This window comes from Onychostruthus taczanowskii, unplaced genomic scaffold (assembly GCF_017590055.1).
Source record: "Onychostruthus taczanowskii isolate IOZ18803 unplaced genomic scaffold, ASM1759005v1 scaffold172, whole genome shotgun sequence".
Classification (NCBI taxonomy): Eukaryota; Metazoa; Chordata; class Aves; order Passeriformes; family Passeridae; genus Onychostruthus; species Onychostruthus taczanowskii.
The window spans coordinates 481240-494108 of NW_024498929.1; the positions used below are offsets into that span (position 1 = coordinate 481240).

At 55.1% G+C, this 12869-nt stretch overlaps 1 protein-coding gene across 1 annotated transcript in view; it reads left to right on the forward strand.

Annotated features, from left to right (window-relative positions):
- Positions 1-9930: 9930 nt before the first annotated feature.
- Positions 9931-12869, forward strand: part of POLD3 (DNA polymerase delta 3, accessory subunit) — a 24150-nt gene continuing 21211 nt past the window's right edge. Inside the window, exons 1-2 of the mRNA XM_041400142.1 lie at positions 9931-10007; positions 11244-11299. Coding sequence (XP_041256076.1) covers positions 9945-10007; positions 11244-11299 — 119 coding nt within the window. The 5' untranslated portion in view covers positions 9931-9944. The remainder of the gene's footprint in view (positions 10008-11243; positions 11300-12869) is intronic.

Below are 12869 nucleotides of genomic sequence, written 5' to 3' on the forward strand. Positions count from 1 at the left end.
CTCCGCGTACGGCACCGCGCCCAGCCGCAGCACCCGCACCGCCCGCACCGACATCCCGGGGCTGCGGGACTGCGAACGGCGACGGGCACCGCGGCGCCGGCTGCGGCACCGACACACGCAGCGGGCACGGGGACCGGGCGGAAGGCGGGGACGGGGGAAGGAGGCGGGGATGGGAACGGGAGGCGACGATAGGGACGGCAGAGTCATGTGGGCACAGTGACGGGGACGGGATCCGGTGGGCGTGGGGAGCGGAGGATGGCCGCGGGCAGCGGCCGGGGATGGAGACAGCAGGGGAGAACCGGGCAGAGGGGATGGAGACAGCGAGGGGAGAACCGGGCAGAGGGGATGGAGACAGCGAGGGGAGAACCGGGCAGAGGGGATGGAGACAGCGAGGGGAGAACCGGGCAGAGGGGATGGAGACAGCAGGGGAGAACCGGGCAGAGGGGATGGAGACAGCAGGGGAGAACCGGGCAGAGGAGAGCGAAATGGATGGGGGACGTGGGTAGGGCACGGGGGTAGGATGGAGAGCGGCTGCAGGGGCACAGGATGGGGACAGGGCACAGACATGGTGAATGGGGACATGGGGCACAGGGCACAGACATGGTGAATGGGGACGTGGGGGACAGGGCACATGGGCACACGGGGGACAGGGCACAGACATGGTGAATGGGGACGTGGGACACAGGGCAGAGGGAACAGCAGCACAGAGAAAGGTGGTGTGGGGTTGGAGAGCGGGGAGCAGGGTCTGGGACACAGGATGTAGCCCAAAGGAGGGTGCCAGGGATGGGGTAGGGGGTTGGAGATGGGAGCTGGTGCCCAGGGACAGGGGACAAGGCGAGCGGCAGGGGATGGAGACAGCGAGGGGAGAACCGAGCAGAGGGGATGGAGACAGCAGGGGAGAACCGGGCAGAGGGGATGGAGACAGCAGGGGAGAACCGGGCAGAGGGGATGGAGACAGCAGGGGAGAACCGGGCAGAGGGGATGGAGACAGCAGGGGAGAACCGGGCAGAGGGGATGGAGACAGCAGGGGAGAACCGGGCAGAGGGGATGGAGACAGCAGGGGAGAACCGGGCAGAGGGGATGGAGACAGCAGGGGAGAACCGGGCAGAGGGGATGGAGACAGCAGGGGAGAACCGGGCAGAGGGGATGGAGACAGCAGGGGAGAACCGGGCAGAGGGGATGGAGACAGCAGGGGAGAACCGGGCAGAGGGGATGGAGACAGCAGGGGAGAACCGGGCAGAGGAGGGCGAAATGGATGGGGGACGTGGGGAGGGCACGGGGGGAGGATGGAGAGCGGCTGCAGGGGCACAGGATGGGGACAGGGCACAGACATGGTGAATGGGGACGTGGGACACAGGGCAGAGGGAACAGCAGCACAGAGAAAGGTGGTGTGGGGTTGGAGAGCGGGGAGCAGGGTCTGGGACACAGGATGTAGCCCAAAGGAGGGTGCCAGGGATGGGGTAGGGGGTTGGAGATGGGAGCTGGTGCCCAGGGACAGGGGACAAGGCACGGAGGGAGGAGGGCACGGGCTGTGGGTGGCTGAGAGGGCTGCGGGAGGGATGCAGCGAGGAGACACAGGGCCCCTCTGCCACAGGTGTGGGACATGGGGCACCAGGCTGGGGAGCAGGGTGAGGAGGGGACAGCCAGGGAATGTGCACATGACATCCCAGCGCAGCTGGGCAATCACAGGCCTGCTCAAAGCAGGCTAAAATCAGGATTCTGGGTACGATTAGGATAGCTGTGGATTATCCGACCCTGCAAGTGTTCCAGGGCAGGTTGGATAAGGCCTTGAGCAACCTGGTCTACTGGAATGTGTCCCTGCCATGGCAGGGGGTGGAACTGGATGAGCTTTAAGTTCCCTTCCAACCACCTCACTTTGTGTGATTCTGTGCTGGCACCTCAAGGCTGTGCACTGTAAATAAAGTTATTGTGTTACCGAGGTGCTGGTGAGAGCTGCAGTTCATCCCCCTGGGACTGTGAAAGAGGAAATGTTCCCACCTCATCTTCTTATTCCAAATGTAGAAAATAGACAAATCTGGTTGAACCGCTAATGAGTCAACCATTAAAACCTGAGCAAACTGTTCCAGCCTGCAGCCCTTCCAGCTTATCGACCGTGTGAAAGTATGTCCTGATTTTACAGAGCAGTCTCTGTGTTACTGAGCTCCTGCTTTTATCAGAAACACACCTCGCTGGTCATTTGCCCTTTGTCGCCACAGGTAACTCAGCTGACAAGGTCAGCTTCTGTGTTACTGCAAGGGAGGAAAGGTGCTTCCCTTTGGCAGGCCATTTTCTCAATGAAGAGGAGAAAAAATGGGGGAAAAAACCACCAGGAACTGGGCAGCACCTGGGGTGGGATCATCGCCTCAGGCAGCTCCAGGAGAGCAGCTCCGGGTCTCCGCCTTGGCAGGACAGACTGGTATTTTGCACCAGCAGCGTGTGTGCAGTGAGTTATTTCCTTGTTTTTATGGCTGAGCCCCCAGAGGCTGCCTGCAGATCAAAGCCCAGGCTCTTCCTGCCTGGCTGCTGCAGGACAGGGAGCCTGTGTCACAGCGCTGGCACCTCATCAGCAGCAGGGCAGCCTGGTCACTGCCCCATCCTGGGCTGCCCTGCTCACTGTGCCCATCCTGAAATGCCCCATTCACTGTCACATCCTGGGCTGCCCTGCTCACTGTGCCCATCCTGGGCTGCCCTGCTCACTGTGCCCATCCTGAAATGCCCCATTCACTGTCACATCCTGGGCTGCCCTGCTCACTGCCACATCCTGGGCTGTCCTGGTCACTGCCCCATCCTGGGCTGCCCTGCTCACTGTGCCCATCCTGGGCTGCCCTGTTCACTGTCACATCCTGGGCTGCCCTGCTCACTGTGCCCATCCTGGGCTGCCCTGCTCACTGCCACATCCTGGAATGCCCTGCTCACTGCCACATCCTGGGCTGCCCTGCTCACTGTGCCCATCCTGGGCTGCCCTGCTCACTGCCACATCCTGGGCTGCCCTGCTCACTGTGCCCATCCTGGGCTGCCCTGCTCACTGCCACATCCTGGGCTGCCCTGCTCACTGTGCCCATCCTGGGCTGCCCTGCTCACTGCCACATCCTGGGCTGTCCTGTTCACTGCCACATCCTGGGCTGCCCTGTTCATTGTGCCCATCCTGGAATGCCCTGTTCACTGCCACATCCTGGACTGCCCTGCTCACTGTCACATCCTGGACTGCCCTGTTTACTCCCCACATCCTGGCCTGCCCTGTTTACTCCCTATATCCTGGACTGCCCTGCTCACTGTGCCCATCCTGGACTGCCCTGTTCACTGTGTCCATCCTGGAATGCCCTGTTCACTGTGCCCATCCTGGCCTGCCCTGTTTACTCCCAACATCCTGGACTGCCCTGTTTGCTCCCCACATCCTGGCCTGCCCTGTTTACTCCCCACATCCTGGGCTGCCCCATTTACTGTGCCCATCCTGGCCTGCCCTGTTTACTCCCCACATCCTGCCTTTCAGCCGGGGGAAATGGCATGGAAGGGGCCACGCATGTCAGGGCTGGGGTGTTTTGTTGTGCCCATGATTTGCAATCCCATTGTACCTTCTCCTCTGGGTGCCTTAAACACTAGCAGAGTCTCTGAAGTCCTCACAATTCCTTGTGGGGCTGAACCCAATTTTTTCTGGCAGGAGAGCCTCCCTTTAGGGCCAATGCAAGTCGGGGCTTAACAGCTGGAAGAGGAGGGGAGGGCAGGGGTGGTGGCTGTGAAACAGGTACCTGGCAAGAGGGGCTGTCACAGCTCACAGAGAGCTACAGACAAAGCAAAGGGCATCATCTTGGCTCCAGTGAAGGCTGGGATGAAATCCCTGTTGAGTTTGGCAAGGCTGGGGTGTCACAGAGAGGTGGCAGAGCTGTGCTGGCATCAGGGGCAGAGCTGAGAGTGCAGTGCCCGGCTCAGGCTGCCCCTGGCACCCCCAGGCACAGCAGCCCCCTCCCCACTCTGCCACAAGCCTTTCAGCAAATCCCTTTTTTTATTTTTCCCCCGTGGAATTTGTACTCGAGGGCCATTTGCGTGTACCAATGGCATGAATCGTTTGGAACGTGCAGGAGGTCAGTGTGTGGCCAGGAGCATCCCTGACCCTGCTCCTGGAGTCACGGCTGGCTCCCTTCTCCCACAGGGCGGGGAGGAGTGCAGGGATCACCTCCTCTGATCCTGGCTGCTCATCCCTCTGGTTTCCAGCCGGGTCTCCAAGGCTGGCTCCGTGCAGGAGGTGGTGTTGCTGGGAAGCCTGAAGCTGTGGCTTTATTTTGATTTTACTGATGGCACCAGCTTGCCATGTGATACCTTGGAAGCATCAACCAACCTCCCTCCACAGAGCACCAGCACCACCCAGGCCCTGCAGGCACCAGCCCCTTCCTGGGAAGGACAAACCTTTTATTCCAGAACGGCTGAATGGCTCTGCAGCTCACCAGGGCAGCACCTCGGGGCTGTGTCCCACAGGCAGGGCTGCTCTGTCCCACCCTGCTGGGCTCACTGACTCCAGCACACCTTCCCAAGGCTGTGCCAAAGGGGAAGGAAATCAGGGAGTCGCGTGTGGGGCTGTGCCCCCCGGGGGCACCAAGGAAGCACCTAAGGAAGATCCTGGCTGGCCTAGGCACACGGCTCTGCCCTGTTTCTGGGCTGGCTGCCCCTCTCTGGGCAGTCGCTGGTTTTTGGCCCATCCTGGAGCAGACACGGCCGGCTCCACGCTCCGAGCTCCCCGTGCCACCAGGAGCTGACATTCCCACCTGGGAAGCTCAGTGTCAGAACCCAGGGCGTTCCTCTGGCTGCCCTGGATGGCTCGAGGCCCTGGCAGAGGGCTCAGAGACCTTGGCACGGAGTCAAAGACACCCGTGCCTTCGATTTTAACCCACGGAGAAAATTGCCAGCTTTATGTGAAGACTTACAAGCCAGTAGAATGTTAGTTAGTTTGTCACAGGGTGAAAAAGTAGAATTTTGGGGTTTTTAGAATGGGGGTTCAGGAGGCAAGATGGAGGGATTTGGGCGTGCCTTGTCCTTCCTCCTTCTCCTTCTTAGCCTCCATCTTCTGTGAGATGCTGGCACTTTTGGATTGGTTTAGAGCAGCGACAGAATGTCTAACATAGGTGATAGGTATTGGAAAATAATTGTAAATAAAGTACACGTAGTTTTTGGTATAAAAAGATAACACTGCCCCAAGGGTGCCACGAACCGACCTGCCAGACAGACCTCAGCGGCTTGGAGAAAGAATGTGCTAGATAAGAGAAAATAAACAGCCTTGAGAACCAGAGCCGAGGAATCCCCACTCCTTCTTCGGTCGCTGGGCTGGGAAAAGGGAGCCTTCCTAACACCTCGGGGTCATCTCCAGCACAGGGACTCCGAGAGCTCAGATGTGCTGCTTGTCCTTCAGGCGCCCTGCTGAAGGTGCTTCCCCTGCAGCTTGTCCCGGGGGTCACGCTGCCAGCAGGACAGCCAGCAGGGCTCGAGGGCACCCAGACCCCTCTGCTGGGTCAGCACCCACCAGCTCTGCCGCTGACACAGCGCCCGAAGGGCTCCGCCAGGGGAGGGACGGCAGCTCTCCGGGAGCTCCGGAGACGTGCCCAGGTGTGACCGCACCTGCAGAGCCACCCCAGCCCGGGGACACAGCATGGAGGGACACGGAGCTGCTGCGGGGCTGCAGCCAGGCTGGGAGAGCTGGGCGTGCTCACCTGCGGAGGAGAAGGCTCCCGGGACAGCTCAGGACACAAAGGGACCCCAGGGGATGCCCCGGTACAGAGCAGGTACAGAGCCCAGGCTGTGCCGGGCTCACAGGTGCCCGGGGAGGGCAGGGCAGCCTTCCCACAGCCAGCAGCCAGCCTGCCCGCCGCTGTGCCCTTCAGGAGCCTGGCTCTCCTCAAGGGCCCTGCTTTGCTGACTCTGCTCCCACAGCTCCGAGCAGCCGGCGCTCCAGAGCTGGCACCACGGGGAGGACAGAGAACGGGGCAAGCCCGCATTTAGAGATGTCAAAGTGCTCCACCGAGGACACCAGGAGCAGCCTGCTCGAGTGGAAGTGTCCCTGCCCACGGCAGGGGAGTGGAACAGGATGGTCTGTAGGGCCCCTTCCCACCCAAACCCTTCTGTGGTTTCAATAACTTCTCCTTACGTCCAGTCCGAACCTCTCGTTTCAATTTGTGCCCACACAGCTGATATTTCTTATTTATACATATAAATTTACACATAAATTTATGCATAAAATTATATCTACATAAATTATACATATAAATATATTTATACATATAAACTGACACATAGCTGGTATTTTTTATTTATACAGAGAGTATAAAATATATTATAGAGTATAAAGCAGGTGTGAGACCAGATGCAGATCCCACAGCACAGAGAGGAAAGAAATACAGAGGAAAGAAACACAGAGGAAAGAAATACAGAGAAAAGAAATCCTCAGCTAGAGAATTTTGGCCTCTTACACTCGTGCACCCTTAAGCCAACCTGCAGGACCAGCACACGCTGTGCCCTGAGGGTGAAAAGTGTAATTTTACAGCCATCAGGCACCTTAGCCCAGGTCATGGAATCATTCAGAAAGCTCAAAGCAGGAAGCTTAAGGAAGAAAAAACAAAAGATGAAAAAGAGACTTAGGACAATGAGAGGATGAGTAACGTGTTTAAGAGCTGCACACTCCTTCCGCAAAGCAGGCAGAAATGTCAAGCCAGGAATGGCACAGCACAAGAATGACTGCGGTGAGAAGGAAAAGAGACAGCATGAGACCAGATGCAGATCCCACAGCATAAAGAGGAAAGAAATACAGAGGAAAGAAATACAGAGAAAATAAATCCTCAGCTGGAGAATTCTGGCCTCTTACACTCGTGCACCCTTAAGCCAACCTGCAGGACCAGCACACGCTGTGCCCTGAGGGTGAAAAGTGTAATTTTACAGCCATCAGGCACCTTAGCCCAGGTCATGGAATCATTCAGAAAGCTCAAAGCAGGAAGCTTAAGGAAGAAAAAACAAAAGATGAAAAAGAGACTTAGGACAATGAGAGGATGAGTAACGTGTTTAAGAGCTGCACACTCCTTCCGCAAAGCAGGCAGAAATGTCAAGCCAGGAATGGCACAGCACAAGAATGACTGCGGTGAGAAGGAAAAGAGACAGCAGGAGTGTGGGAAAAGGCGCCTGGCACGCAGGAGGAAGAGGATGCGGATGGTTCTGTTACCAGCAAAACAAACCTGCTGCCAGCTGGGCAGCGAGTGCCATTGTGAGCAGCAGGGTCACCCGAGGTTATTTTAACTCTTACCAAACGGCTCCAGCTCCGTGCCCTGGGGAAAAGCTGCTGTGCCCGAGTCAGGAGCCGCATCCCCTTGCAGCTCCAGCCCCGCTCGGCTCCTTCTGGCAGCTCCTGTGGGACGCGCTGGTGCGGGCCGAGCGGGGATGGAGGGGCAGGGCAGCAGGAGCTTCAGGGAAAATGTCGGGAAAATTCCTTCCCGGCGAGGGCTGTCCGGGCCAGCCGCGCTCCCTGGAGGCAGGGAAAGCCGGGCGATGTGGCACTTGGGGACGTGGGTGCGTGGGGCCCTGGCAGCGCAGGGAGAGGATTCCACTGGGTGATGATCCTGGGGGGCTCTGGGGTTCCTGGGGGGCTTTGGGGTTCCTGGAGGGGTTTGGAGTTCCTGGAGGGCTTTGGGGTTCCTGGGGGGCTTTGGGGTTCCTGGGGGGCTCTGGGGTTCCTGGGGGGCTCTGGGGTTCCTGGAGGGCTCTGGGGTTCCTGGGGGGCTCTGGGGTTCCTCCCCGGTTATTCTGGGGTTCCTGCGGCCATGACCCGGGCGCACCAGCCCGGCTGTCCCCGGCCGTGTCCCTCGAGCTGCGGTGTCCCGCTGGCACTTGCCGTCCCGGGCAGGGAACTGCACGGCAGCTCTGGAGAACGGGAGATTGGATCCCCGGTGCCGGGGATGCGCGGCCGTGCGGGACGGGGCCGGGCACCCGCGGGCGCTGGAGCTGCGGAGCCCCTCGCAGGGCTGGAGCGGGGATGCTTCGGAGCTGCTGCTCCTGCCTGCCGCAGCTTGGCTTTCCCCAATCCACTAAGAAGCTATTTTATTTTTTTTTTTAAATTTTACTTTATTTTATTTTACTTTATTTTAATTTTTTAAATTTTATTTTAATATTCTATTTAATTTTATATATTTATATTTATATTTATATTTATATTTATATTTATATTTATATCCCCTTCCCACCCAAACCCTTCTGTGGTTTCAATAACTTCTCCTTACGTCCAGTCCGAACCTCTCGTTTCAATTTGTGCCCACACAGCTGATATTTCTTATTTATACATATAAATTTACACATAAATTTATGCATAAAATTATATCTACATAAATTATGCATATAAATATATTTATACTTATAAACTTACACATAGCTGGTATTTTTTATTTATACACAGAGTATAAAATATATTATAGAGTATAAAGCAGGTGTGAGACCAGATGCAGATCCCACAGCACAGAGAGGAAAGAAATACAGAGGAAAGAAACACAGAGGAAAGAAATACAGAGAAAAGAAATCCTCAGCTAGAGAATTTTGGCCTCTTACACTCGTGCACCCTTAAGCCAACCTGCAGGACCAGCACACGCTGTGCCCTGAGGGTGAAAAGTGTAATTTTACAGTCATCAGGCACCTTAGCCCAGGTCATGGAATCATTCAGAAAGCTCAAAGCAGGAAGCTTAAGGAAGAAAAAACAAAAGATGAAAAAGAGACTTAGGACAATGAGAGGATGAGTAACGTGTTTAAGAGCTGCACACTCCTTCCGCAAAGCAGGCAGAAATGTCAAGCCAGGAATGGCACAGCACAAGAATGACTGCGGTGAGAAGGAAAAGAGACAGCAGGAGTGTGGGAAAAGGCGCCTGGCACGCAGGAGGAAGAGGATGCGGATGGTTCTGTTACCAGCAAAACAAACCTGCTGCCAGCTGGGCAGCGAGTGCCATTGTGAGCAGCAGGGCCACCCGAGGTTATTTTAACTCTTACCAAACGGCTCCAGCTCCGTGCCCTGGGGAAAAGCTGCTGTGCCCGAGTCAGGAGCCGCATCCCCTTGCAGCTCCAGCCCCGCTCGGCTCCTTCTGGCAGCTCCTGTGGGACGCGCTGGTGCGGGCCGAGCGGGGATGGAGGGGCAGGGCAGCAGGAGCTTCAGGGAAAATGTCGGGAAAATTCCTTCCCGGCGAGGGCTGTCCGGGCCAGCCGCGCTCCCTGGAGGCATGGAAAGCCGGGCGATGTGGCACTTGGGGACGTGGGTGCGTGGGGCCCTGGCAGCGCAGGGAGAGGATTCCACTGGGTGATGATCCTGGGGGGCTCTGGGGTTCCTGGGGGGCTTTGGGGTTCCTGGAGGGGTTTGGAGTTCCTGGAGGGCTTTGGGGTTCCTGGGGGGCTTTGGGGTTCCTGGGGGGCTCTGGGGTTCCTGGGGGGCTCTGGGGTTCCTGGAGGGCTTTGGGGTTCCTGGAGGGCTCTGGGGTTCCTGGGGGGCTCTGGGGTTCCTCCCCGGTTATTCTGGGGTTCCTGCGGCCATGACCCGGGCGCACCAGCCCGGCTGTCCCCGGCCGTGTCCCTCGAGCTGCGGTGTCCCGCTGGCACTTGCCGTCCCGGGCAGGGAACTGCACGGCAGCTCTGGAGAACGGGAGATTGGATCCCCGGTGCCGGGGATGCGCGGCCGTGCGGGACGGGGCCGGGCACCCGCGGGCGCTGGAGCTGCGGAGCCCCTCGCAGGGCTGGAGCGGGGATGCTTCGGAGCTGCTGCTCCTGCCTGCCGCAGCTTGGCTTTCCCCAATCCACTAAGAAGCTATTTTATTTTTTTTTTTAAATTTTACTTTATTTTATTTTACTTTATTTTAATTTTTTAAATTTTATTTTAATATTCTATTTAATTGCGCGCGCGCGGCGCTGAGGCGCGGGGCGGGAAGCGCGGGCCCGGCGCGGCCATGGCGGCGGACGAGCTGTACCTGGAGAACATCGACGAGTTCGTCACCGACCACAACCGCGTCGTGAGTGCCGCCGCTGCCCGCCCTCCGCCTGCTCCCGCTCCGCCTGCCTGCTGCTGCCCCCGCGGCCTGCTGCCCCCGCGGCCTCCCCTGCCCCGCTGCCTCCTCCCGCCTCCCCTTCCTCTCCCTTCCGCTGCCCCTTTCCTTTCCTCCTCCTCCCCCTTCCTTCTCTCCTTCCCCTTTCCTCCTCCTTCCCCCTTCCTTCTCTCCTCCATTCCTTCTCTCCTTTCCCTTCTCTCCTTCCCCATTCCTTCTCTCCTTCTCCATTCCTTCTCTCCTTCCCCTTCTCTCCTTCCCCTTTCCTTCTCTCCTTCTCCTTTCCTCCTCCTTCCCCTTTCCTTCTCTCCTTATCCTTTCCTTCTCTCCTTCCCCATTCCTTCTCTCCTTCTCCATTCCTTCTCTCCTTCCCCTTTCTCCCCTCCTTCATCTCCCCTTTCCTCCTCCTTCTCCCCCCTTTACATTCTCCCTTCTCTACTTTCTCCCCCTTTTCCTCCTCCTTTTCCTCCCTGCTTCCCTCTCCCTTCTCCCCTCTCTTCCTCCTCTCCCCCCGTTTTCCCTCCTCTCTTAACTGTCTTGAAGGCAGTTCAGAAAGCTGATGTTTTTCTGTTCCTTTCCAAGTTTATTGCAAAAAAAAATTTTTTTTGAAAGAAAATGAAACGAAACGAAATGAAACGAAATGAAATGAAATGAAATGAAATGAAATGAAACGAAATGAAATGAAACTAAATGAAATGAAATGAAATGAAATGAAACTAAATGAAATGAAATGAAATGAAACGAAATGAAATGGGTTTTGCCTAGAAAATGGTGCGGCACAGTTGGTGCGACTTGTCTGAGGGGGTGAGCAAAGCCTGTGGCTTTGTGGCTTTTTCTGAGAACCAAGCAGACAAACAAGACTTTAATTGTTGTGTGTGCAGGAGCAGGGTCAGGGATGTACCTGCTCAGAACGGCAGGGCAGGGATTCCAGCCCTGGCATCCAGAGGTTGGGCACGGTGTGCCAGCCAGGGGAGGGGCAGCCATTCCCCCACACCTGCTGGGACAGCTCCCAGGAATCCACAGTGCTCCCTGAGGCACTGAAAAGAAGTCTCTTTTTCATCCTCTGTGGCTTTCTGGGAAGGGAGGGGGGTGTCTGAGGAGCTCCATGGACCGGCAAGCCAAAGAGGGGAGGTGTGTCGAACTGAGAGGCCAAGGTTTCCTTATTTAAATGTTGTTTTTTTGGGGGGTTTTCCCCTTTTCCAGGTGACCTACAAGTGGCTGAGCTACACCCTGGGCGTCCACGTGAACCAGGCTAAACAGTAGGTGTCCCTGCCTCCCCAGAGGCTGCCCAATTCCTGTCAGTTCCATGGGGAACCCCTAAAATGATTCCTCTGGAACAGTGAGCAGCCCTGCCTGCCTGCTGAGGCACAGCCAGCTGTGGCACTGCCTGTGCCTGCCTGGCAGACACTGCCCAGCTCCTCTCTCAGGGCTTGCAGGAATGCCTTGCTGCCCAGGGCTGTGAGACCTGCTGTTATATGCTATTAAATGTATTTCTGGAATAAAAAACCTGTTATTATATGTATTAATATAGATACAATATATAGAACCATATATATTTTATATATATTATATTATATTATATCATATCATATCATAATAATTTTTATAAAATACATTATTTTATGTATTGTATAACAGATAATATATTACAATAATATATATTATTATATATTATTGTATATGATATTGTATATGCAATATATTATATATCATATATATTATTATATATTACAGTATATGTCTTATATACTACTAAATGTATTTTTATACTAAAAATACATTATTATATGTATTACATAGATAAAATATATAAAAAATATGTATTATTATATATAATATATGTTTTATGTAATATATATTATATATTATATATGTATTATATATATGTATATATTATATTATATATGTATTATATACGATTAAATGTATTTTTATACTAAAATACATTAATGTATGTATTATATATAATATATATAATATATCACATATATATTATTCTGTATTATTATATGCATTATATACACTGTTAAATGTGTTTGCCCTTTGGTTTCTGTAGTTGTTGGACTGGGATTCTCCACAGTGGTGGAGGAGCAAGGGTGTCAGAAAATGAACCCTGAGGAAATTAAATTAATCCTGGGGAGATGGTGTCCTGTTGGCAGGTGTCCTGTGTGGCACGTGTCCTGAGGCATGGATGAATCCTGAGGGAAAGGTGTCCTGTGTGCCAGGTGTCCTGAGGCAGTGGATGAATCCTGGGGAGATGGTGCCCTGTGTGCCAGGTGTCCTGAGGCATGGATGAATCCTGAGGGAAAGGTGTCCTGTTGGCAGGTGTCCTGTGTGGCACGTGTCCTGAGGCATGGATGAATCCTGAGGGAAAGGTGTCCTGTGTGCCAGGTGTCCTGAGGCAGTGGATGAATCCTGGGGAGATGGTGCCCTGTGTGCCAGGTGTCCTGAGGCATGGATGAATCCTGAGGGAAAGGTGTCCTGTGTGCCAGGTGTCCTGAGGCATGGATGAATCCTGGGGAGATGGTGTCCTGTTGGCAGGTGTCCTGAGGCAGTGGATGAATCCTGGGGAGATGGTGCCCTGTGTGCCAGGTGTCCTGAGGCAGTGGATGAATCCTGAGGGAAAGGTGTCCTGTTGGCAGGTGTCCTGAGGCATGGATGAATCCTGGGGAGATGGTGCCCTGTGTGCCAGGTGTCCTGAGGCAGTGGATGAATCCTGAGGGAAAGGTGTCCTGTTGGCAGGTGTCCTGAGGCATGGATGAATCCTGGGGAGATGGTGCCCTGTGTGCCAGGTGTCCTGAGGCATGGATGAATCCTGAGGGAAAGGTG